This window comes from Cricetulus griseus, chromosome 3 (assembly GCF_003668045.3).
Source record: "Cricetulus griseus strain 17A/GY chromosome 3, alternate assembly CriGri-PICRH-1.0, whole genome shotgun sequence".
Taxonomy (NCBI): domain Eukaryota; kingdom Metazoa; phylum Chordata; class Mammalia; order Rodentia; family Cricetidae; genus Cricetulus; species Cricetulus griseus.
The window spans coordinates 87,780,446-87,804,964 of record NC_048596.1 but is presented as its reverse complement, the minus strand read 5'-3'; the positions used below and the strand labels follow the sequence as shown (position 1 = coordinate 87,804,964).

Here is a 24,519-nt window from a genome sequence, read left to right as displayed (position 1 = left end):
GCTGCCCACGAGCCTTCTGAGCATAGCTCTGGCCATATGAGATGGACATTAAAAAGGCTGGGAAAGATATGGGTGGGTTGAGTTGATGCTGAATTTAATAGAGGTCATGAGCTTTCTTGAAATGGCTTCAGTGAGACTCCAGTAAGAGGTTTTAAATGGAATTTAGTAACTGTGTATTAAAGCTTAAAGGGGAGGGAAAGCCAGAGGTCACACTCTATGTTTGCCAGCAGCAGTGACCAGAAAGTACATTTTCAAGGGATAAATAGGAGATGACTGGAGATAGGAGACTAGACTTGGGAGACAGGAAATAACAATTGGGAATCCTAAGCATTGGGGATAATTAAAACTAGGGGTGGGAGAGAAGCTGGCTGCCCTGACAGAGTAGCAGGAACACAAAATTAGGATTAGATCTGGAGGGTGGGTATCAGCCAGCAAGATGGCTCAGCAGGTAAGACACTTACCACCAAGCCTAAGGACTTGAGTTCAAGCCCTGACACCCACATGGTAGAAGGAGAGAAGTAACCCTGTAGGTTGTCCTTTGACCTCCACATGCATGCAAAATACACACATCAGGGCTGGAGAGATGGCTCAGAGGTTAAGAGCATTGAGTACTCTTCCAGAGGTCCTGAGTTCAATTCCCAGCAACCACATGGTGACTCACAACCATCTATAATGAGATCTGGTGCCCTTTGCTGGCCTGCAGTCATACATGCAGACAGAACATTGTATACATAATAAATCTTAAAAAAAAACACATCATACACACAAAATGAATGTGAAATTAGCTATACTTGTTAAATATTAATCTTTTTTTTCCAGCTGAATCTGTCTCTGTAGCATTCCGACATATCCTAGGAGCTTTGGGGGGAGGGGATTGTGGTTCTCTGTGTCTCCATCCCACTCAGTTCCCTATGGCCTTAGTCACAGTGACATTGTAACTAGGTTTTGGGGTCAGGTGAAACAAGTCCGTTTTAGGATTCTCTTTCCATCTTTGCTAAGCTAAGAACCAGCCTTCCTGTTTCCAAATAATGTTCAGTTTATTTAGTCTGAAGAAAGACAAAAAATTTGTGCAGTGTAATTACATTTGAAATGATATATTATTAATATTAAATCTATTTGCATTTCTGTCTCATTATAGGTATTATAATAGGATTTTATGGTTTTTATCATATTGGTTTGTGTCTTGTTGAATTCTGAATATTTTATGATTTGTGTCAGTCTCATGTTTCTAGATTCTGGTTTCTAGAACAAACAGACTTTGGGTTTTGGAGCCTGATTTGAACTCAGCAGGTTCAAGGCCAGCCTAATCTACATGTCTAGTTCCAGGCCAGCCCTGGCTACATAGACTTGTCTCAAAAGAGGATCTGTCACCAGGTGGTTCCTCCCTTAGGGTCTTGAGTTCTCTGTGTATTCTGGCCTAGTGGTCACTTCTGCGGTTTCCTTGACCATAGGTGATTCAGTGCTGGTAGTTGTGTTTTGCAGGGCCAAAATCATGTCCTCTAAGTTTGTGTTACTTTGCCTTTTACCTAGAGTTGTGTGAAGTACAGTGTGTGTGTATGCGCACGTGAACACACACATACACACTTTTGCTAAAAGAATCCATCAAGTCCTTTAAAGGTCACCCTTTGCAACCTTTTTTAAACTTCCAGGAAAGTAGTAGATTCTATGTATAGCAGTAAAGGTAGCATTTGTTTTTATTTAGATAATCTACATAAATAGCAGCATATTAACAGATGATTCATGTTGAAAAGTATATGCTTTCAGAAGCAGACGTCCTCTGTGTTTTGAAGTATAATAAATACTCAAGCCTCTTTTCCCTCCCAGACGGAGTATGCAAGGTTCGAAAATGGCCGATTTGTGTACCGAATAAACCGCTCACCAATGTGTGAATATATGATCAACTTCATCCACAAGCTCAAACACCTACCAGAGAAATATATGATGAACAGTGTTTTGGAAAACTTCACCATTTTATTGGTAATGTTTGTCTCTCTCTCCTGGTTTGGCATTGGCAGAGTCTATCCTGGGGCTTGTTGAGGACAGTGAGGAATGTGGGTGGGGAGGTAGCAAGGTTTTCAGAAAGGGAATTTAGATATTTGGTGGTCGGGCACCGATTGAATTACATGACCCAACCAACAAACTTGAGCCATACTGGGGCTTGGATTAGAAGACAGGTCCACTTGGGACCTGTGTTCAGAACAGAGATATAGGAAATGATAGCCTAGGCTCTTTTGCTCCATGGCTGCCAAGTTACCAGAATCAGAGGCTCTTGTCCTCAAAACATGTTCATAAAATATTCTGTAATAGGTATTATAAGGCTTTTTTAAAAAGAAAAAAAAATCTTGATTAACCTGGAAGGTCAGAATGTCAAAATAAACTCAGTGAGAACAGTTTTCCTGCAGGGCTGACAAGGCTGTCTGTGGTCAGACAGCATTCTGAATGGCTGCTATGTTAGTCTGTTACTGGGATGGTGAGCCTGAGTGTTGACCTCGGGGAATGCCTTACCTGGCATGTTGGTTCCACTGGGATGTGAATCTCAGTTAGATATACAATGTTTTGTTTGGTTCTAGGGCTCTTTCCACCTGCTCCTTCCCGTTTAAAACCAAACTCTCATTTAAGCTTTACGTGGTGGCACATGCTGCCTGTAATCCTCATACTTGGGAGGCTGAGGCAGGGGGATCAGGAGGTTGAAGGCAGGCTGGACCCTCTCTTCAAACAAGCCAATGAGATGGCTCAGGTAAATGTAGTTACCAAGCAAACCTAGTAGTAGTCTAAGTAGTCATGGCATTGCCAGAATTAGGAGTCAGTGCAGTGCCATTAGGGACTCAGAGCTTAGACACAGGGCCGACATGCATGGATGGGATCTTTCCTACAAGCTTGGCTTACTCTAGAGGGAGACTCTTTCTCAGCTGTGCCTGTGTGCTCCTGAAGCTTAGAAATCACCTGTCTCTAACAGTCACCAGTATCCCTTGTTTGCAGAGTGTGTGGTGGCAGGGGAGCAGATGTCTATCTCAAACTGTCTCAAAATGCTGCAGTCCACGTGTATGGGAACTGGGGAGGTGGCTCAGTCAGTAAGGTGCATGCCACCCGAGTGTGAGGATTGAGGACTGTTTTCCTGCACCACAAGAAGCCAGGCCTCATGGCACTGCCTGTGATCCCCAGCACTGAGGAGGCAAGAACTGCTCAATCCCTGGAGGCCATCAGCCAGCCTGACCTGATCAGTGAGCTCCATGTTTAGGTAGAGATCACCTCTCAAAAAGAAAAAAAAAAAAATAAGATGAAGTGGCAGAGTCCAAACTCTGACCTAAATACATACAAAACAAAGTAAGTGCAGGTCTCAGCACTTGGGATCAGGCAGTGAGGACGGTGTTCTTTCCTAGACTTTAAAACCATCTTGATGACTTGAGCTCTTAAGTGGGTGACCACCCACCTCTTTTAGCAGGAATTTCAACTCCAGCTCTGTCTATGACTGCACCATGAGGATGGTGATATCCCCAGTCCCAACTGTGCCTCAGAGAGCCTGGCTGAATTGAATGTGGCCCTGAGATGTTAAAGCCAAGCCCCTCATTCTCAGAGCCCAGGTACCTGTCAGCAACATACCTCTGGACACACAACGTCCACCAGCAGAGCTATCCTCGTTAAAAAATGTGTCATTAAAGCCAGTCATAATGGCACCTGTGTGTAATCCCTGCACTTGGCAGGTGGAGACAGGCAATTAATAATTGCCAAGAAACATTTGTTAGAAACAGTATCATGGAGCTGGGAAGATGGCTCAATGGTTAAGAGCACTGGTTGTTCTTTCAGACGACCCGGGGTTCAGTTCCCAGCAACCACATGGCAGTTTACAACTGTCTGTAGCTCCAGTTCCAGGGGATCTGACACCTTCTAACAGACATCCATGCAGGCAAAACAACAATACACATTTTAAAAAAGAAAGAAAGAAATAGTATCATAGCTTTAGAAAACCATGGACTTCAGGACTACAAAATACAAACCATGTAATTGATAGGCAGGAGAAATTGCACTGTCTGGCCAGTTTAAAGCCATGCCAACTGGTAGTCTAGGCTCTCTGGTTGCATCCTTTCTCCTAGGAAATTGAGCTGAACACGTGGAGGCAGTGATAACTTAAGCAGAGCTGAGAAAGACAGAGGTGAGCCATGAGCCCAGTGTGCCTGATATCTTCTGAGGTTACATATGTTTTTGCCTTTGAATCTTAATCTCTTTGATACCAAGTTTACAGAGGTTGAGCCTGTGCCTAGGCCTGTAATCCTAGCTTCTCAAGCCAAGGCAGGAAAATTGCACATTCAAGGTCTGCCTGGGCCACAGAGTTTTCAAGGCCAGCTTAGGCAATTTAGTAAGATCCTGTCTCAAATTAAATAATAAAAAGATAGGCTTGAAAGCTGGCTTGGTAGTTAAGAGCACTTGTTCTTACAGAGGACCCAGGTTCAGTTTCCTACATGGTGTCTCAAAGCCATCTGTAACTCCAGCTCCAGGAGCTCTGACATCCTCCTCCTGGCCTCTGAGGGCACCAGGGGCATGTTATACATGTATGCATGCAGGCAAACACTCACACATATAAAGTAAAATTAAATAAAATATTTTAAAACAAAACAAAAAGAGATCTGGGGACGCACAGGGATAGAGAGCTTGCCTACCATGCACGAGGCCCTGATTTCTCAATGCTTAGTGTAGACAGACGGACTGAGTGAATTCACAAGAAGATGGATGTGTCTCAGTCATTTCTAGCATTATGCTAGATACAAAGACCCTTTGTAAATGCTATTGTAAAATTCTTACCATAAACTACAGTGTCATTTTTGTGGTTAAGGAATCACTGTGACCCACTCAAGGTCATGGTGATTGACACAAACTTAAGTCAAAAGAAAGCTTGAGCAGAAAGTGCTCTCTGCTTTATGTACCTATCCAAGCCACTTCAAGTCTTTAGACCTGCACAGCTGTCTTCAATCATAAATGGATCACTCAAATCTGTATCTTCGTCTCAAGGTGACCAGTAACATTCTTTAAATTTCCTCAGCTACCCTATGGGCATAGATAGCATAGGCTGCCAGGAAGCAGTTTAACTGCACAGTGGTTGTGCCATGATGACTTATAGCCTGTTGAGTCAAAGAAGCAAGTGCGTAGATTGTGATACAAAGTCATACAAATTGTTGAGTATTTCTCAACTAAGCCCCACAGAAGTCCAGAGAAATGCAGGGGTGGAGTTCTCAGAGATGGTAAAGACATTAGACATTTTTCACATTTCCCAAGCAAGTAAGACTTTGCTTAGTGCATATTTGGGTGTCCAGTGCTAGGAATATTGTGATGAACCAAATGAGTGGGGCAGCCATCCCAAGGTCAGGTGGGCATTCGTCCAGTAAGTGGATGGAAAATAAAATCATCACCAGTGTCTGGCAGAGAGGGCCATTGTGCCAGGAAGGTATAATGTAGCTCATAGGTGGGAAGATCTAGAGGTTAACTGCCTTGAACTGATTAGTATAGAGCACACAGTGCCTTAGTCTCCTCTGTCATGGGGAATGGTAGCACCCAGTCACAGAGTTGTGAGGTTGGATGTGACCCAGTCTGTGCCAAGCATCTTATACTGTGGTAGATGCATAGTGAGCACACAGCATTGGTGGCCACTGTGAGTCTTGATCGCTCATCAAACCCTTGATCGTGGCATACCATGCCTGAGCTGGTTAAGTAGAAAACATGGTCCAATTATTCATAGTCCACTGGGTGAGCTGATATTGAAAAACAGCAATCTATGTAAATCACCTAGGTTCATGGAAAAAATCAGAAGTGAGGCCTCTTTTTTTCTTTTTCCCCAAAATCCGGGACACTGAGCTTGGGTGCTTGAAAGCAAGGGAAATGTAAATGGGTGAAGCAGACCATTGCAGAGGGGAAATTAGGTCCTTGACAAGCTAGATAAGGCACTCAAGTTCAAAATGTTTTTGAACATGAAAGACACAGAAAGCCATTGAAGCGTTGTGAGGTTGTAAATTTGATTGGATTGGCCTTCAGAATGCTCCTTCTGAGGTGGCATGAGGGGTTGGGGCCAGCATGAGGAGAGCTAGGCCTCAAACCTGAAAGAGGCCAAGATCATGGGTATGAAGGTGAGTGGCCCAGGGGGGAATGGACGGGTAGTTCCTAACATACTATGAGAAATATAGCCTGTGTCAGCAAAATGCAGCATCTTCAGACAAGATTCCTTCTGTACCACTGTCCTTTACACAGCAAATGCTTCTGCTGCATCCAGGTACTGCTTGGCTCATGTGATAGACTAATCAAGGTGCCCATCAAGTTAACTCTGTAGTTGGCTCTTATGAAGTAGAATTTAGCTCAAGTTAAATGTAAGATGGGAAAATAAGATTTTAAATGTTTTTAACAGAATAAATAAATATGGTGACTATAGTAATTAGCTTGACCTCATGATGTGTCACATTATCACTATAATATATACAATTATTTGTCAATTCAAATTAAGATTAAAAAATGCTAAAATGAGTGAAAGTCACCTAAAATGTGTGAATGTCCTAAGAGAGAGGATTCTTGATGGTAAGCAAATTAGTCCCGAACACAGAAACCATACCATTTCTTACAGGTGACCTGACCCGTCTCTAGTGTTAGTATTTAGGCATTTTACTGACCTGCCTTTGGAGTTCTGACAAGATACTACCTCAGCTGCTGCCATAAAGAGCACAACCTGTACCTATTCAATATGTTTCCTTTTAAAAGGACCCTGCCCGCCTCCCACCCCCCTCTTTCTTTCTTTCCCTGTCTGTCTGTCTGTTGTCCCCTCCACCCCACTGCTCCTGTCCCCGCTTGAACTCTGTTGCATGGCGTGAGCCACTTCTTTTAAATTACAACATCTAGGGTCTTCCTTGAATATGGTACTGGGCTCAGATGGGGTTCCAATGGGACTTGTAATCTCCTAAATGTGTTGGAGGATACAGAGCAAGGCTGAGCAGGTTTCTGATCTGATGGGGAAGTACTTCTGTGTATGTTTATCTTATTGATTGTTAAATAAAATACTGTTTGGCCAATGAGACAGCAAGTAGACCGGACTAGGAGTCAAAGAGGATTCTGGGAAATGTAGTAGAGAAGTGTGATCCAGGCAGGAAGTGACATAGCAAGGAGACTCATATTTAGGCGAAGGAGAAACAGGAAGCGTCCTTTTTCCCGTTCGCCTCCTCCAGCGGCAGGATGTGAGCCACCGGCAAGGAGGGATGCCATTAAGATAAGTCTTATAAAATATGTAGATTTATGATAATTGAGACTGAGCTAACAGATGAGGAATCCTAGTCATTGGCCAAGCAGCTTTGAACCTAATACAAGTTTCTGTGTATTTATTTGGTCCTAACTCGGGCAGGTGGCTAGCGTAAAGCTCACACATGGTGGTGAGGCTCAGCGGCTTTTGGCGGAAAGATTTATCGTAACACTGATTCACCCATCACCTTAACCTGCCTCTTCTCCCATCACATCATGCCCTTGGCACTCCTTTATGTGGGATGATGATACATATGCCCTTTTTTTTTTTTTTTTTAACAGGTGGTAACAAACAGGGATACACAAGAAACTCTCCTCTGCATGGCCTGTGTATTTGAAGTTTCAAATAGTGAACATGGAGCACAGCATCATATCTACAGGCTTGTAAAGGACTGAACCTGGTTATTTATAAATATAGATATCTGTATATACACACACATATGTGCACACACACACTCTCTCCATTATTGAACGACTGACTGTAAACCTCACCACAGGTGATGCCCTGGGCAAAGTGATGCCCAGGTCACACCCTGACTTTTCTAAATCCTGTTTGAGTGAACTTATTATTATTTTTTTCATGTGTTCATGCTATCATTGTAGCTGTGAAGTTGTGATACAGTTTTTGTGTATTCCTCAGATCTGCAACCCACAATTCCTTGGGGAAGGTGAATCTTACCAGGCTAAATCTCTCTCTCTCTGCAGACCTGTTTCCTGTTGTGGTATAAAATAATGAGACAGAGGATTGGCCATGGGGCATTGACTGCCTTTATACAAATGTATTTAGTTCTTTTTTGTTTGTTTGTTTTTCCAACATAAAATTCTTGTTTTAAGATACAAGTAAAATTAATCTTTAAATGTAAATTAGTACAAGAAAACTAAGATTCTTTAGACTTATCTTTGTAACTAATTAGGATGGAAGTTATGGAAGAATGTAATTCACTAAATTATTTTTTAAATGAAATCTTTTTTCTTTTTAAAACCAAATGTTAAACTATAGCCTTAAGAAATACTTGGTAGGAATATCCTAATGAGACAAATTTTGTACCTTTTCCCCCCTCAAAGTTAAAACTAATATCCTAATTCATTAAACTCTTGAAACAGGTGTTGCAAAGGAAGAAAATGTCACCCCTTATCCTTAACATATATAGTATATTTAAAAATGTAAAATTGTATTGTACTAATGTGATAATTGATTATTTAATGAAAAAGAAAAGATGGCTCTTTTTGCAATAAGTAGATAATACTGAAACAAATCTAAGCTTACAATGTTATAGTCTTGTGTGTGCAGTTACATTTTATATGGTCAACCAAATTTTTTTTTATGGAAAAGAGTTCACATTTGAACCACTGAAATTTAACAGCAAAATTTTTAAATTGGCATGAATACTGCACTGTGAGTTGCAAAGGATGCAGAATCCTGTGGCTGGGAGAAAATTGTCATCATCTGAACAAGTGTAAGGCTCATCAGGCTTGGTGTCTCTGTTCCCCATAACTGTCACTGTCACACAGCCCCCTCACCAGCCTGTGGGTAGTTGGTTGCTGGTAACCCAATGTGCATGGGAAGCATCAGTGTTCATTCACATGTGGGTATTCAGTTCTTTGAACTCCTGTCTCCTGTCAGTTTGCTAGTTGCTCACCACCTCTCTCTTGGTCTGCATTATAGACACGGATGTATTTTCTCTAAGGGCATCTCTTGACATCTCTTCATAAACCTCAGTGGTAATTTATGTTCTCTTTCACTCACCACCCCCCCACTCTGATTGTTTTTCAAGCAGACTTCCTCATCTAGTAAGTTCTGTTTCCAAGAGAGATTACACATCTCTGATCTGAGTATTCCAAAGCATTGCCCAGTAGAGTTGGTCTGATGTGGCCAGTCTGGGGTTACTTCCCTGAGTGCTTTCTCATCAGGGAAGCAAGAAAGGTTACTGCTTCACTTCAGGGGAATGTAAGAGGAAAGTAAGCATACGCACCCACACACCCACACGTGCACCCACACACAGGAATACGTGAACACAATAGAACATGACAAAGTTTTTAAATAAATTAAAAAAAAAAGGCAGCATGGCAAAATTTTTTCATACCAAGGCTATCAAGTAAAATCCTACTTCTGCTGTATCCAGGTGACACACATCCCTTCTTTGCCCCAACATCTGCTCTGACTGTGCTTATATTGTATTCAGCAACTTGTGGTCTTCAGTGGTTGGGCGTGGCTGGCATGTAGCTAAAGGAACCACACTGGACTGACTGTCTCCTCCCAGCTGCATCCCTGGTCCCTGGGAAGACCTGAGGAGAATGTACAAGACTTTGTCATTAGCAATGTGTCTCCCTTATGTGAATCATGGGGCATTGTTTTTCTCTTCAGGAAAACTGCCTTGATTCCCTGGTTCTAAGCCAGCACTCAAAAGAATGGCTACCCTGGGTTTCTCCCTGTCTCTCTGTATTGGGATCAGATGTTTAAGGATCTCTCCTTAAGGGATGCCATTAGTTCATCCCTTAGGGGTGTTCCTTTAGCTTCAATTTCCTACATCTTTCCTCTAGAGGAATGCCCTACTGTCTTGAGACCAGGACTATATGAATGGGTACAAATGATCTTCTGTGTTTACAGGCCAGGCCATCCCAGAATGTGATGGGGGAGAGATCTGCCACTTAGGAGTGGAGTTTTGTTTCCCAAGTATAGTGGTTGGCAGTGGGGAGGGTATGACTTTACAGAATTAGGATGCTATCTCTGTTGCCTCACTGTGTGGTCTTCTTCAAAATGCCTTTCTGGAGGTAGGGGTGGGGTGGGGATTAGGAATGACCCTGATTTACTTTTTGCTCTTAAAACAGCTATAAAATCCTTTAATATATATTCAACCCCTATTCTTCCTCCTAACTTATTTCCATCCCCATATCTCCACCCCTTTCAACTTCTTGTTCTTTAAAAAAAGAAAATAACTGTCATCTTAGTTAGGATTATCATTGGTAAGATGAAACACCATGACAAAAAGAAAAAAAATCCAAAACAAACAAGAAAAAACAAACAAACAAAAAACAAGTTGGGGAGTAAAGGGTTTATTTGGCTTACATTTCCACATCATAGTCCATCACCAAAGGAAGTTAGGAAGGAACCTGAGACCAGGAATTAATACAGAGACTGAAGCAATGCAGCTTACTGGCTTGCTCCTCATGGCTTGTTCAGCCTGCTTTCTTATGGAAGCCAGGACCAGAAGCCCAATGATGATACCATCCACAATGTTCCCTCAATTATCACTAATTAAGAAAATGCCCTACAGGCCTGCCTAGAGCCCTTCCTCCCTGCCCCTCTCTCTTTCGAGACAGGGTTTCTCTGTGTAACAGCCCGGGCTGTTCTGATACTAACTCTGTAGACCAGGCTGGCCTCGAACACACAGAGATCTGCCTCCCTCTGCTTCTTGAGTGTTGGGATTAAAGGCGTGTACCACCACTACCTGGCTCTATAGCCATTTATTATGGAGACATGTTCTCAATTGGGGTTCCTTTCTCTCAGATAACTATAGCTTGTGTTAAGTTGACACAAAATTAGCCAGAACACCCACCATGCCAAATTTGTGCTGCCCATGTACTCAAGGGTGTGTGGACATCTTTTGGAACGTGGTTGGCCTACTGGGAACCACACTCTTAAAAGAAAACTGGCTTCCCCTACCCTAAAAACCATCATCTGTCAGTAGCTCCTCAGCCTTGGGGTAAAGGCTCATGAGCCCCTTCCACCCTCAGTGCTGGGGTTTGACCAGCTTGTTCTCATAGCTGCTGTGAGTGTGAGCACAATGGTCTCCTGTGTCCAGAAGATACTGTTTTGCTCCTGTACACCCCATCCCACCTCCTGCTCTTACAGTCTTTCTGCTGTCTTCAGTGTTGGTTGTTGTACAATTTGTGAGGCTTCTAGGGTTTCCCTGTCTTAGTCAATAACCCAGTTATCCCAAACTTGCTTTATTTCCCAATTGGAAGCCTGAGGTGGGGTTTGTGTCCTTACCTCTAATCCTGACCTCTCATCGTTCTCGGTTCCTTCTCTGCTCTTTCCAGCTAGCTCCTGCTGAGCCCTGCCTTCCCTCTTCTCTCGCCCTATCCTTAGTGTTGTCTCACGGTGACTCTAGAACAGATCTGTCAGGGGCATATGTTGACATCGTGATAAGTCAGTGCAGAGTTTAGAAGCCATCTATCCAATGAAAGAGACCTAAATGTCCAGGGACCCCAGAGTCCAGCTAACTGGAGGCCAGGGACATTTTTGGCTAGTTAAGTGGCCATTACGCTATGCATTGTCAGAGGTTTTTAGAATTCCTAGCCACTTTCACAGTTGTCACAGCCCATTGCCCTTGGTTGTACAATGTTCAACCTTAGTTGGAAATGGCTGCCCTTTCTCTTACTTGTCCTTAGCATTGATAACCAGTTTTTCCTCACTCATCCAGTGGTGTGAGGATCAGGAAGGGCAGGTGGATGGTATTCTTGAGCGGCATCCTTCTTCCTGTTAAGAGGTGTCTCCTGTACAGCCACCATCTCTTTCCCTGCTTCTCTTTCTCTCACGTCTAGCCAGCACCCTCCCTGTAGTCATCTGACTTCCATTTAAAGAGCATTTCTGATTTGGCCTGTAGCCCTTACTTTACCAGGGCTTAAAAAGAAAATCCCCCCAGATTTGGTTCTTTCTCACAAGCTCCCCACTCTCTTCATCATTTGTTAGGGTGTGTTTCTTCCACACTGCTTCATGCTGTCTGTTGTAACTCTTTCAGCTTTAGGAATGGAGCAGGCCTGGTTCTGTTCCAGAAGGTGGCTCACATTCAACACAAAAGAGATCACAGTCCATTCCCCTTCACCTGGAGGGGATGAGAGATTCCTGGTCCAAAGTCTCCCAGCTAGTTAGTCACAGACAAGGGTGAGGGCTTCTCTTTCTTTTTCAGCTTTTTCTGGGTGGAAGCCATCTTTCCTTGGTGCTCTGTGCTTAAGTGATCCCTGAGAATGCATGGACAGATCCCCTGTAGCTGTCTGGGGACCACAGCAGATGCCAAGTCTGATGCGCCTCTTCACGTTCTTGGAGGACAGTTCTCCAGCCATAGGCTTTGAGTCAAATTTCTATTTGCCACCCGTCCCAGCAGCAAAGTTCTGCTCACACACCAGCCAAAATAGAACCTTTGCTGTTGAAATTCCTCAAAGGACTTTTAGATCCAGGCTTCATTAGGCTTCAGTACCATGGTGGCAATAGCCACGTTTTTATACAACCATAAATGAGTGAAGTCACATGATGGTCAGTTTTACAAACCAGGTACCTATAATTTATATAATTTTGTATATGCTCTGGTGTACCACACCTGTCCTAAGGAAGGGTAGGATAACTGTGTTGGTATCCTCACTGTGACATTAGGAGGATGCTTGAGTTGCTGACTTCTGTGTTGATGTTTCTGTGGCTAAGCCCTGCACGTGTCTTTTCCGAAAAGCCTTAAATCTTGGAGATGTCACGTCGTAGGGTGTCGGTGTGACAGGCTGCCTGGGAACCGTGAGCCCTTTTGTAAGCTGGAAGCATTTCTCTTACTACTGTTACTTTTCGTTTTCTTTAAGGGAGTTTTCACTTCACAGCTGCCAAAGCCTCCCAGTGAAGCAGTGCCTTAGTAATACCTTAGTAGCCGCCAGCCTTTTCTCAGGCCTGTTCTCGGTGTCCACTTGCTAATTGGCCCAGTATCCGAAGCAGGACAAGCCAAAACGGTTCTCATTTTTGTTTCAAAAGCCCGTTTTTAAATCTAGCTCTATAGCTGATGACTTGGTTTCAAACAACCTGAATCAGAACCCAAGTCAGTCCTTTGACCATGCTCTCACATACGTATCCATACCAAAACTAAAGGCTGCAACTCCGCAGTTTAATATGAAGAGTGAATTGTACTTTTCATTGATGCCTTTTTCAATTCATGACCAAATACTTAGCTATTTGTGAATCTTCTGCACTCCAGCATGAAAGTGCCTTTGGCTCCAGATTCCAGCTTAGAAAGTGCCACCGTAATAACGACAATTTGTAGAGAGACCAAAAATATTTTGAGATCACCATAATGCCTTTGGTTAACCGGGATGAGTAACCAACCACAGGCCTCTATTCATGAGAGCACCATGTGGTCCCTGCCTGCTGGGAGTCTGCCTGCCAGTGGGGACTCCACCACCACTCACCTATAGCACAGTGCGGCAGCGGGGAACCCCACAAACTGTTGTGTCTGTGTGTGCCGACTCCCCTCCCCCGGCATGTCCGTCAACTCGTCACCCAGCTCTGCATCCCTGGGAAGGAACTCGCGCACAAGCACCTGAATCCCGGCCAGTGGACAGACACCACGGCTTTGCCTTCTCCATGTGTCCATGTCCAGTCTGTGGAGACTTTCGTCCACTGGGACGACAGTGCGCACTTGCCTGCTTTACACAGTGATACCATTTGGTCGTTGGAAGCCTCACATTAAGATGACAGTGCAGAACAAAAATTAAAAATGGGTTCATTAGGGTCATTGCAGTTGAAGTGTCTTTAGACAGATTTACTGGCTCCGGATGTCCGAATGTGCTGTGAGAGACTTCGAAAGAGCACATTTGCAATTCGGCATTTTCAAGAATGTTCTAGTCCTCAGAGAGCCAACTCTTTGAAGAAGTGTCAGCTTAGAGTAAAATCTTTGTGCATCTGGAAACCCCATACAGTAAGGAAAAGGACAAAGGAGGCAAAAAGAAGCCAGGAAAGAAATAAGGTCTTTTTCTTTTTTCCTTTTTCTTTTTTAAAATTCCTTTGCTGATATAAGTGTAAAAGTAAATGACAGACAACTTTGAAAGTTAGCCTCGAAACTCTTCCACGTATGTTCGTTCTTTGTCCTTCCCTGATGTCTAAGGAATAGCCCCCCTGGGCTCTGAAATTGCAGGAGTGGCTTGTATCCACCCCAAGTTGTATAAAAGCCCTGTTTTGTTTTGTTTTTAAAGAAAATCAACTATCAAATGGAAAGGATAATTCCTTAGCACAGGTTAGAGTTAGTTGTTTGGTGTCTTGGACTCCTCCCTGGCAGGAACACACACCACAACTTGAAGAAATTAGTCAAATGTGTTTTCTTGTGCCTCCTTCTAGCCATTGCTGTCTTGTTTGGTGGTAGTTGTCTCTCCTAAACTCTTTGCTTATATCCTTAAATATGAAGGTTTGTGTTTAAAATGTACTGCATTGCAAAGGGTAGGCCTCACTGAAGTCATGTACCGTTGACTGAGATATCTGTATTTATTGCTCCTTCCTAACTTGTTTTCTCTGTGAATCGGCATTGGGTCCCTGTGCTCCACACTACGTCATTTTAGGTAGAAGCAGCATTTGTATGTGTGTCCCCTCACCCTTGTTCATACCATGGGGTCAGATCCCACTAGGCTCCAGCCTCGCTCAGCTTGGCCCTTGCCAGTTTTCACCATGGACATTCTGTTTCCCCTCTTTCTTAGAAAGGTGGGCAGAACCCCCCCCCCACACACACACACATATACACATACATCCATCATTTTGGAAACCCTGTCCATGAGTTTTGTGGTTTTGTTTTAAGAATTAATTGTTTTCTGTGATTAGTTTCACTGTGTAAAATAGATATTAACTGCACTTCTTTAGAAACAAATGTACGTCTCCTGTTACCTCCTTGAAAGATCAACTTCTCTAGGCCTTTTTCAGTGGGCTTATGATTTCAGACAAGGAAAAAAAAAACAGTAAAAATGAAAACAGTACGTGCCTGAAAAATCACACAAAAAAAAAAATCTTTTTTTTTTTTTTTTTTTTTTGGTAATGTTTAAAAAACCTGAAAAGCCTTTACTTCTTTGATATGCTCAAATTTTATGAAAATTGGTTTTTGCCACGTGTGTTTGTTCACATTCTAAGCGACTTCATGGCTTCTCTGTTGTCTCTCGTGTAAAGTGTATAGGATGGGCTTGTGGCGTTAGCATTTCATCTGGTCAGTGGTTCCTTTGAGATTGTACTGCTGCTGGGACTGGGCCGGAACCTGAGCCTTTGTGTGACTGGGTTCCTCTTTGGGGAGACCATGGAGAAGAGGGTGTAGTGATTTGTCCACATGTTTTCTTAAACTGTTTGCAGAAACTTTCAAAAAGGCATTTGGCTAAAGCTCCCGGCAGTACAGTATTCTTGTATTTGTTAACATTTGTGTTTAGGTACTGGTACCTTTTTGTTTAAAAATGTAAGTGTTGGCTTTAAAGTGAATTTATCTTTAGTATGATAGTTATATGAAAATTATAGGGTTTGTGTGCAGAGAATTTTTTTATAAAGTGCTTTGTAAAAAAAAAAATGTATTCTAGCTTTCGCGGTACATATGTGTGATAACTTTAATATCCATGACAGTTAAGTGCAATTATTTCATCACTCTAAAAATGCTATTTTTGTGTCAGTTCCTGCAGGTGTTTTCATGTCTTTGCAAAGTGACACATTTTGATGCCTTCTTGATAAAGTGGTAGACATTTTGTAGCTTTCTAGAAACTTTGTATCCATACGGTATCAATGAAAAATAAAGGAAAATGAAAGTGTGGGTCACCTTTCTTGTCTGCAAAAGTCTGTGTTGTTGAGATGAAATCTGTCTCCTGTTATCTTCTTACATTTATTTTGTTGGGATGGGAAGTCCACAACAGCCATTGGCATGCTTATTCCTCTCCTTCCACCATGTGAGTGTTAGTGGTTGACCTTGGGTCATCAAGCTTGGCCGCCAGTGCTACTCATGGGGTTACCTTGCCCTGTGTGGGGGTGGAGATGGGAATTATGGGAGGACAGAGGGAAACGGGTTGGAGCTGTGGTTGTGTCCATTGTGCCTGATGATTGGAGCTTTAGGCATGCCCTACAAGTTTTCCTAAACAGCCACAAATTCAGTTGGCCTTAAGCCTGTCTGTCTGGTGCTTTGTTAAAATTGACAGAAGTGGGCTGATAATGGAGCTCAGTTGGTAGAATGCTTGCCTAGCATACACAGAGCCTTGGGGTTCTTTCCCCAGCACAGAATAAATGAGGTGAAGTACTGCATGCCTTTGGTCACAGCACCCTGTAGGTAGAGATGGGAGGATCAGGAGTTCAAAGCCACCCTCAGCCACATATGTAGTTTGAAGCCAGCCTGGGCTACATGAGACCCTGTGTCCAAAATCAACCAAAGTTTTGTGGAATAGCTTAGCTTGTCTGTGGATTCCAGACACATTTTGAGAAGTCATACCCTATAAATTGCAATAGCCTTAGACTAACAACTCCTATGTTGTTAACTTGCCGTGTGCATACCAGTGGGTGGAAATGCAGAGATAAATGCACTGTGAGCTTCCAGCTTGGTGTTATTGCAATTGGTTGCATGTTGGGTCATGACCTCTGGCCCTGGCTCCTGTATAGCAGTAGGTCAGGCATTAGCCACATGCTGAGTGGTAGATCAGGCACTGTGCACCTTGGGTTGTATAACCATTCTGTGCTATATTCTTCTCTCCAGTCCCAACGACATTGCTTCGTGAGACCCAGAAAGGCTAGCTCATCCAGACTAACAAGTGATGGAGCCTTATTTAGATTCCTTCAGCCTGATGCTTGGGCCTGATTGCTGGGTGCCTACACACTCTTGACTGTACAGTGGAAGCAAGCAGCTCAAGGCTAGGAGGAAATGTGAGTAGTCAAGAGGAACTTCACTAAACTGATAATTGGGACTTGTGGCAGTGACAATAGGAGCCATCAGCTTGGGAACAAGGCCTCAGGGGGTCTTGCTTCTCTTTGTTTCTGCCTGGGGCAGTAGAAATGCATCTCTCTGCCAAGGAGTAGGCATGTATTTTCAGAGGGCTGTGATTCTGGGTGCTGTGATCTGGTGCAGAGCAGAGGAGTGGCCCATGGGAGCTTTTTGTTTCAAGTGAGACCCCTTCCCTATTTCCTTTAGTCCATACACTCTTACAGAAAAGGAGACCTTGACAACTCTCCTATAATGTAGTTTAGATCTAAGGAAGTCATAGACCTTTCTTAGGGTCTTACAGTCTGATAAGTCACAGCCATGTCTGCTCTAAATGCTTCTAACCACTGAGCCCTCCAGCCCCTAACCCTGATACTTGCATATGTCAGAAACATACTTTGTTAGTGTTGGAGGTTCCCATGCAGTTCTGCCAAGAGTGAGGCACCAGGAAAAGGAGTGCCACAGCACCAGGGCATTCAGGGAGCATTGGGAGGGTAAGTGAAGATCTGAGGGGACAAACAACTTCTCTGGGAATTCCCAGTGCTTACTTCTTGCCATAGTGCCTCGGGTTACTAATGAATACAAATATAGAAAGCCACATTACCTCTTGTGTAATCACTGAGTGACTGATGGAAACCCCATCAGAATCCATAGTGGGAAGTTGTAAAACGTTCTGTCCAAAGCCTGTTTATCAAATCTGTCTCCTTTGTCATAATAACAGATAGGCCACTGACCGCCTCGCTCTTCGGCAAATGTTTTCATTCACTTTAACCTCCAAGATCCTAAGACTTCACATTTGTGCTCTGCACTATTGAAGGTAACAGATACAGCTGGCAAAGATGGCCCAGTGGGTAAAAACACCAGCTGCCAAGTCTGACAACCTGAGTTCAATCCCCAGGACTCTCCGGTTGGAAGGAGAGAACGGACTCCCACTAGTTAGTAAACAATATAATCTTAAAGGGATGAAAAATAGGTGCCAACAAGCAAAACTCCAAAAGAAAACTAATATACCCTTATTAATCTCCAACTACTGTCACTCAAGATAAAAATTCTCCCTGGAGCCAATGAGGATTACTTCACAACAGTACAAGTGTGGATTGATGCAGAATAAAATGCAAGACTAACATATGCTCATTAACAGCTACAAAGTAAAAAGTGGATAAATTGATGATGACGATGGTTTATAAACACTCCATTAAAAAACACATATATCGCACAGGAGTTGAACATCAGAATTTGATGAACATGTTCTAATTTACTAAGTGCAAGATTTTGAGTCACACAGTTGTAGGCTATAAATTATTTTCAAGAACATACAAAACTTTTATGAATATTGGCCATACCCGAAGCTAGCAGTCAGTAAACTGACCACTGCAAAGTGACCCAATGTACAAAGTCTTATTGGGACACAGCTATTATTATTTGTTAACCTATTGCTGTGGCTCCTTCCATACTGTGGTAGCAGAGGTAACATGACAAAGACCCTATAGTCCACAGAATCTAAAATAATTACTATCTGTCTTTTTGCAAGGTGTGGGGATAAACTTAATACCCTACTATAAGCCATAAAACAAGGCCCTATATTCAGTAATCCTAAAGAGGTAGTTTTTCTTTCTTTGGTGTGTAGATACCCTGGTAAATGGTTATAACTCTCTCCACCCTTTCTCAAGCCACCCAGCTTTCCCTTCCATCAACAGGCTGTGGTGTGAGGAAAAACTCAAGTTTGGACTGGGTGAGGAAGGGAGATTGTATGTGTGTATGTGCATGCGTACACACACGTGTAGGGTGGCTTGTATGTGGGCGTTTATAGAGGACAACCTCAGCTGTCATCCTCAGGTACATTTACCTCCTTTGAAATAATCTTCCTCAGCCCTAAAGCATGCTGAAGGAGCTAGACATCTGACCAGTGTGTCCCAAGAGTTCCTCCTCAGGGCTGGGATTGCAAATGTATCCTGCCGTGCCTATCTCTTTATAATGTGGGTTATTGGGGTGAAACTCAGGTCCTCCTAATGAACTGAACAATACTTCCAACCCCAGGAATGGTGGTTTTGATTGCTTGCAGCAGCTGAATCTACTCTCCTAATCAGAAATTACTTAAACAATCAATGGCTGCCATTCTTCCTTGCCCCTGGCTTGCCCTGTCTACTTAAGTGTTTTCCCAGATCACTGTGGCCTGCACTCCTTGGCTACCATTCCTTCCCCCCTGTTTCTATTTTGCCTCCGACAGCTACATGCTGCACCAGAGCCCTAATACCTTCACACAATTCCATGTCACTGTCCTCTTACCACTAGTTGCTTGGCAGTATTGATCCCCACTCACTGCAGTTTTAATGCAGGATCAAGTTATCAGTCTATTCCAGGAGTATGCTCTGTGAACTTTGAGAGTCCTGCCTTGGTTACTCTAGACCATAGTTTCCTTCAAGCAGAAAGAGGCTTCCCAGAAGTACTTTATAACTAGCACCATGTTTTCATTGGGATATTAAATCCTGAATTGCAGGGCACCGGGTATACCAATGTGCTTTCTGTAATCTAGCCCAGATTTAAGTTCTCAAGATTCGCTCCAAGTTCTCCAAGCTCAAGTCTCCCAATCCCTGCTGGAAGGAATTTAGATTGGGCAGAACCTGTAGCTCTTGCTGATCCTGTGCTCCGGAAGCAAGGATCCAACTTTTCTGATTAGACCATATTGAGGATTTATCCTTAATCTAAAAATGGTGATAAGAACTTTGGCAGATATTGGGGAGGTATTCTAAATTTAAGAGTGCACTTAATAATTGTGCCTTATTGGACATGAGACAAAAATAAGAAAGTGCCCCAAATCAAGCTCATACATTTCTCCCAGTCATGAATGAAACAAGCCAATATGAAGAAATGTGTAAACACATGTATGTGTATAGAACATATCCCCAAATTTTCAAATTTAAAGAAACAATTTGAAAACAATCAAATCTCTGTCTGTCAAAGGATTGCTGTAATAGAATAGTCTCTGCCGTTAATACAATTGAGGTAGAAATCAATATAGAGAGGATTTTTTAAAAGCTATGCATACCTCAGGATGAATAAACAATTCTAATTCATAAGAAAAAATAGCCATGGAAATTAAATTAGCCTTACATTAAGAAGTTTAATGTGATAGTTCATGCCTATAATCTTAATACTCAGGAGGCTAAGGCAGGAGGATTACTGTGGGTCAGAGGCCAACCTGGGCTATAATAGTGTGAAATGCTGTGTATTAAAATACATAGAATGGGGGCCGGAGAGATGGCTCAGCAGTTAAGAGCACTAACTGTTCTTCCAGAGGTCCTGAGTTCAATTCCTGGCAACCACATGGTGGCTCACAACCACCTTGAATGAGATCTGGTGCCCTCTGAGGGTGTGCAGGTAGAAGACTGTATACATAATAAATAACATATATTGCCCCTAAATTAGTCTCTAGGAGTTGTTATGGAATATTACTTTAATTATGTAAAGATGTGTTACATTTGTTTATGCTGCATTTGGTTAGCCATGTAAAGATTTGTTGTTTGACTGCCTAAGGCACCTCATTGGTCTAATAAAAAGCTGAACAGCCAGTAGCTAGGACAGGCAGGACTGGGAGGTAGAATAAGTAGGAGGATGAATCTAGACTCAGAAAAGAGAGAATGAGGGAGAAAAAAAAGGGAGACACCCAGGGCCAGCCAGCCAAGCAACTTCCAGATCAACACAGAAGAAGCAGAAAAATAGGACGTACAGAATGAAAGAAAGGTAATAAAGCCCTGACGCAAAATGTAGATGAAGAGAAACAGGTTAAAATAAGTTATAAGAGCTAGAGGGATGAGCATAAGACAAGGCCAAGCATTTATAATTAATATTAAGTCTCCGCATCATGATTTGGAGGTTGGCAGTCTGAGAAAGCCTGCTACAAGGATGCATGTACTCTAAGACTCCTAGAACATGGTATAAGAAAGAGGTTAAAGTTGAGCCAGATATTCATTACCCATAGATAGATGGGAGGACCTGATGGTGACTTTTATAAACTAAGTAGGAAACAAACAGGTCAACAAAGTTCTAAGTTGACTCTTCAATAAAGTTCTAAAAGTAGGTGAAAGAATTACCTGTTAGAAAAAATAGATAACTTCAAAAAATTGTCTAATGACAATGGTGGCCTTAAAATCATCAAAGAGAATGAAACAGTAGTTCCTAATGGTAGCATACAAACTCAAGGGGAAAAAATCCTGCACTCTCATATAGAGGTAGCTTATTTAGATCTTCTGGCATGCAAAATCAGAACAAAAGTTAAGCTGCTAATATATAGGAGATGCAAGTTCCAGACAGGATGAGCAAGAGGGACACTGAAATTAGTAGAAACTGTTGAAATGTATCATGATGTGTTATTCTACAGATGGCCACATCACAGTCATTGAGGTGTCCATGTCATTTATCTTAAAACATGTAGGACCCAAAGTATTTCAGATTTTTAAATATTTGGATATAGTAATGAGGTATCTTGGAGTTGGAGATGTGCATTTTTTCATATCATTTGGAAGTAAATTTACACATTTTTAATGCAGTTGCATGTTGGCCAGATGTGGAATTTCTCCTTTGCAGCCTGATGTCAGTACTTGGGAAATTTCATTGATTAGAATATTGGGGTGTTGGGAATTTACACTGGAGTTACTCACTTTAGGTCATTCAGTCTGTGTGTGCTTTCTGGCATTTGGGCTTTTCTGGAACTATTGGCAAGGAGGAAGGAAATCTTTTAGTTATCAATGAAAGAGAGAAAAGGCAGCGATCAGCCTATCCACTAAGGCCCCACTTCCTAATTCTGATTGAGTAATAGTCTTCCACCAGGGTGATTACTGCTTAGCTCTGTCGAAGCATCTACCCTATAGTAGCTATTGAAGAATTCATGGCCTGAGATGTGAGTCATGAAAAGTCTGAAAGTGGAAGGCTAATCTAGGAAGTGTAGGGTGTCAATCAAGCAAGGGAGATGGTGCACAAGATTTGTTTCTAAATATGTTCCTGCAGTTGTTTGAGATGAATACCATACATTCACCAGGACAGTATGTAAAGGGAGGCCAGAGGCTAATCCTACCTATGAGCATAAATGGGTCAAAATACTAGCAAGTTGACTGTACAGGGAAAACAAATCATAATCTTGACAAAATGGAGCCCATTCCAAGGATGCAGGCTTGGTTTAACATTAGAAAATCATCCCATGTCACTCCCACTGTAGACAAAAAGGAGTAAAACTACAAGAAGAGATAGAGACAGGTGCATCCAATAACATTCAGTGTCCACTGTGGACAGAATGTCTGTGTGTCTCTCAACCCCATCAAATTGCCATGTTGAAGCTCTAATCCCCAATGTGAGACAGAGCCTTAGGGAGGCAATTGTGGTCCCGTGGGATATAGATCCCCACTTAGGGGTTTAGGGCCTTTACAAGGAGATTAGGGCCCTCTGCTTTCCTCCTCACAAGATCATAGCAAAAAGGAAGCCCTCTGCAGATTAGGGAGTCTGTCATCAACAGACAGAATCTGCTGACACTCTGGCCTCAGACCTGGAAATGTGAATATTAAGTGGGTTTTGTTTAACCTTAAACACTCACAATTTTTTAAAAAGTATTTCTTATTGAATTAAGACTAGAAAGAACCAGTTGAGCAATGGTGGCACACGCCTTTAGTCCCAACACTTGGGAGGCAAAGACAGGTGGATCTTTGAGTTTGAGGCCAGCCTGGTCTACAGAGCAAGTTCCAGGACAGCCAGGGCTACACAGAGAAACTCTGTCTCCAAAAACCAAAACCAAACCAAAACAAAAAGACTAAAAAAACCTTTTCTCAACTAATAAATAGCTATAAAAAGTTAGCTGCTAGTAAAATAATTCTGATTTGAGAAATGAGATATGAATGCCTATATGCATCATCTCAACTCAACTTACTGAGCTTCCAAACAGTGAAATAAGGCCAGAAAAAGAAACAAACTACCTAACATGGGAATCTAATCTGCCATTATTCTTAGAAGACAAGGTTGTATATATAGAAAATGCAAAAGAATATACAGGCGTATGACTACTAGAATTTGACAACAAATTAAGGATTTTAAGCATGCAAAGCAATGAGTGATACTTAGAATTGCATTTTGGGTGACTGGGGGGTGTAGTTCAGTTAGTATGCATGAAGCCCCAAATTTGATTTCTATCATCATATAAACAGTGCCATGATGTGATGTATGCCTGCAATTCTAGCAGTAGGGAAATAGAACCAAGAGGATCAGAAGTTCAAGGTCATCCTCAGCTTCAGAGCCATTTTGAGACCAATTCAGGCTAAAGACCGTGTCTCAGAAAACAAAACACAGAAACAATAACCAAAATAAATTTGCTTTTATACGAGAAAAATAAATCCAAGTACCATTTCTTCAAAATTACGAAGGCATGCCTTAAGCATTGGCAGGCAGAGGCAGAAAGATCTTTGGGTTCAAGGCCAGCCTGGTTCATACAGCAAGTTGCAAATTCCCTGCCAGCCTGAGCTACATAGCCAGACTCTGTCTTTAAAAGGGGAGGGGGGATCCCCTTTGATTTTGATTTCCAAAACAGGGTTTCTCTGTGTATCTTTGGAAAGTGTCCTGGAACTTGCTGTGTAGACCAGTCTGGCCTTGAACTCACAGAGGTCCTCCTGCCTCTGCCACTCGAGTGCTGGGATTAAAGGCATGCACCACCACTGCCTGGCTATTTAATTTTTTTTTTTTTCACAAAGGCTAACAGAAACTGTAAGAAAGCTTTCTGGAGAAAAACTTACATGTTACTTAAAAGTTCATCAGCATAAGTCAGAGAGGAGCTAAAGCTGCTCCTGAGCTAAAACCATCAATTCCACCCAATAAATCTTTAGGTTAAATGCCTTAAAATAAAAATTCAGTACTTTCCCTTTGTAGCCCCTCACTTGTATAGTGTAGAAATTCAGAGAATCAAAAATGACTCTTGGAGAGGAAGAACAAGTTAGGAATATGTATGGACTATTGATTGATTTTCTCACAGCTCCGAATCCATCCTGTGTCCCGGCTGCCATCCTGGAACTGTGCCTTGGAAACAGTGCTCCGGGCAGGTGTGCTCTTGGGCTTTGTGGATAGATTGTGTGTTTGTGTGTGTGTGTGTGTGTGCGCGCGCGCGCGCGCGCGCGCGAGCACATGCGTGCCCATGAATGCACCATATGAGTACAGTGCCCGTGGAGGCCAGAAGAGGACATTAGATCCCTTGGATCTGGAGTTAAAGGCAGTTGTTAAGCCACTTAACATGAGTGCTGGGGGGACAACTTAGGGTTCTTTGCGAGAACAGTACCCACTGTCAACCTCTGAACCATTTCTCCAACCCCATAAATTATTTACTGGCAGAGAGGACCATGATATAAGGACATGACGATATAAACGATATAAACCCAGTATCTTGTAGCTGGGAAAAAGAAAGAGCTCCTTGACTGTGATTTTGTTGTTGATTAATTCATGCTTGTGAGTACATGCATGAGCATATGTGAGTGCACATGCCCCCACATGCACATGTGGAGATCAGAAGAAGTTGACACTGGGCATCCTCCGCTACTGCTCTCCACCTTATTTT

The 24,519-nt window shown here is 42.6% G+C and overlaps 1 protein-coding gene across 6 annotated transcripts in view; it reads left to right on the top strand.

Annotated features, from left to right (window-relative positions):
* Tead1 (TEA domain transcription factor 1) overlaps window positions 1-15,793 on the top strand; it is a 232,530-nt gene extending 216,737 nt beyond the window's left edge. For all 6 annotated transcript variants that reach the window (XM_035442280.1, XM_035442278.1, XM_035442279.1 and 3 more), the window contains 2 exons: window positions 1,825-1,977; window positions 7,549-15,793. In XM_035442280.1, the coding sequence (XP_035298171.1) occupies window positions 1,825-1,977; window positions 7,549-7,662 (267 nt within the window). In that variant the 3' untranslated portion in view covers window positions 7,663-15,793. The remainder of the gene's footprint in view (window positions 1-1,824; window positions 1,978-7,548) is intronic.
* The last annotated feature ends 8,726 nt before the right edge of the window (window positions 15,794-24,519 follow it).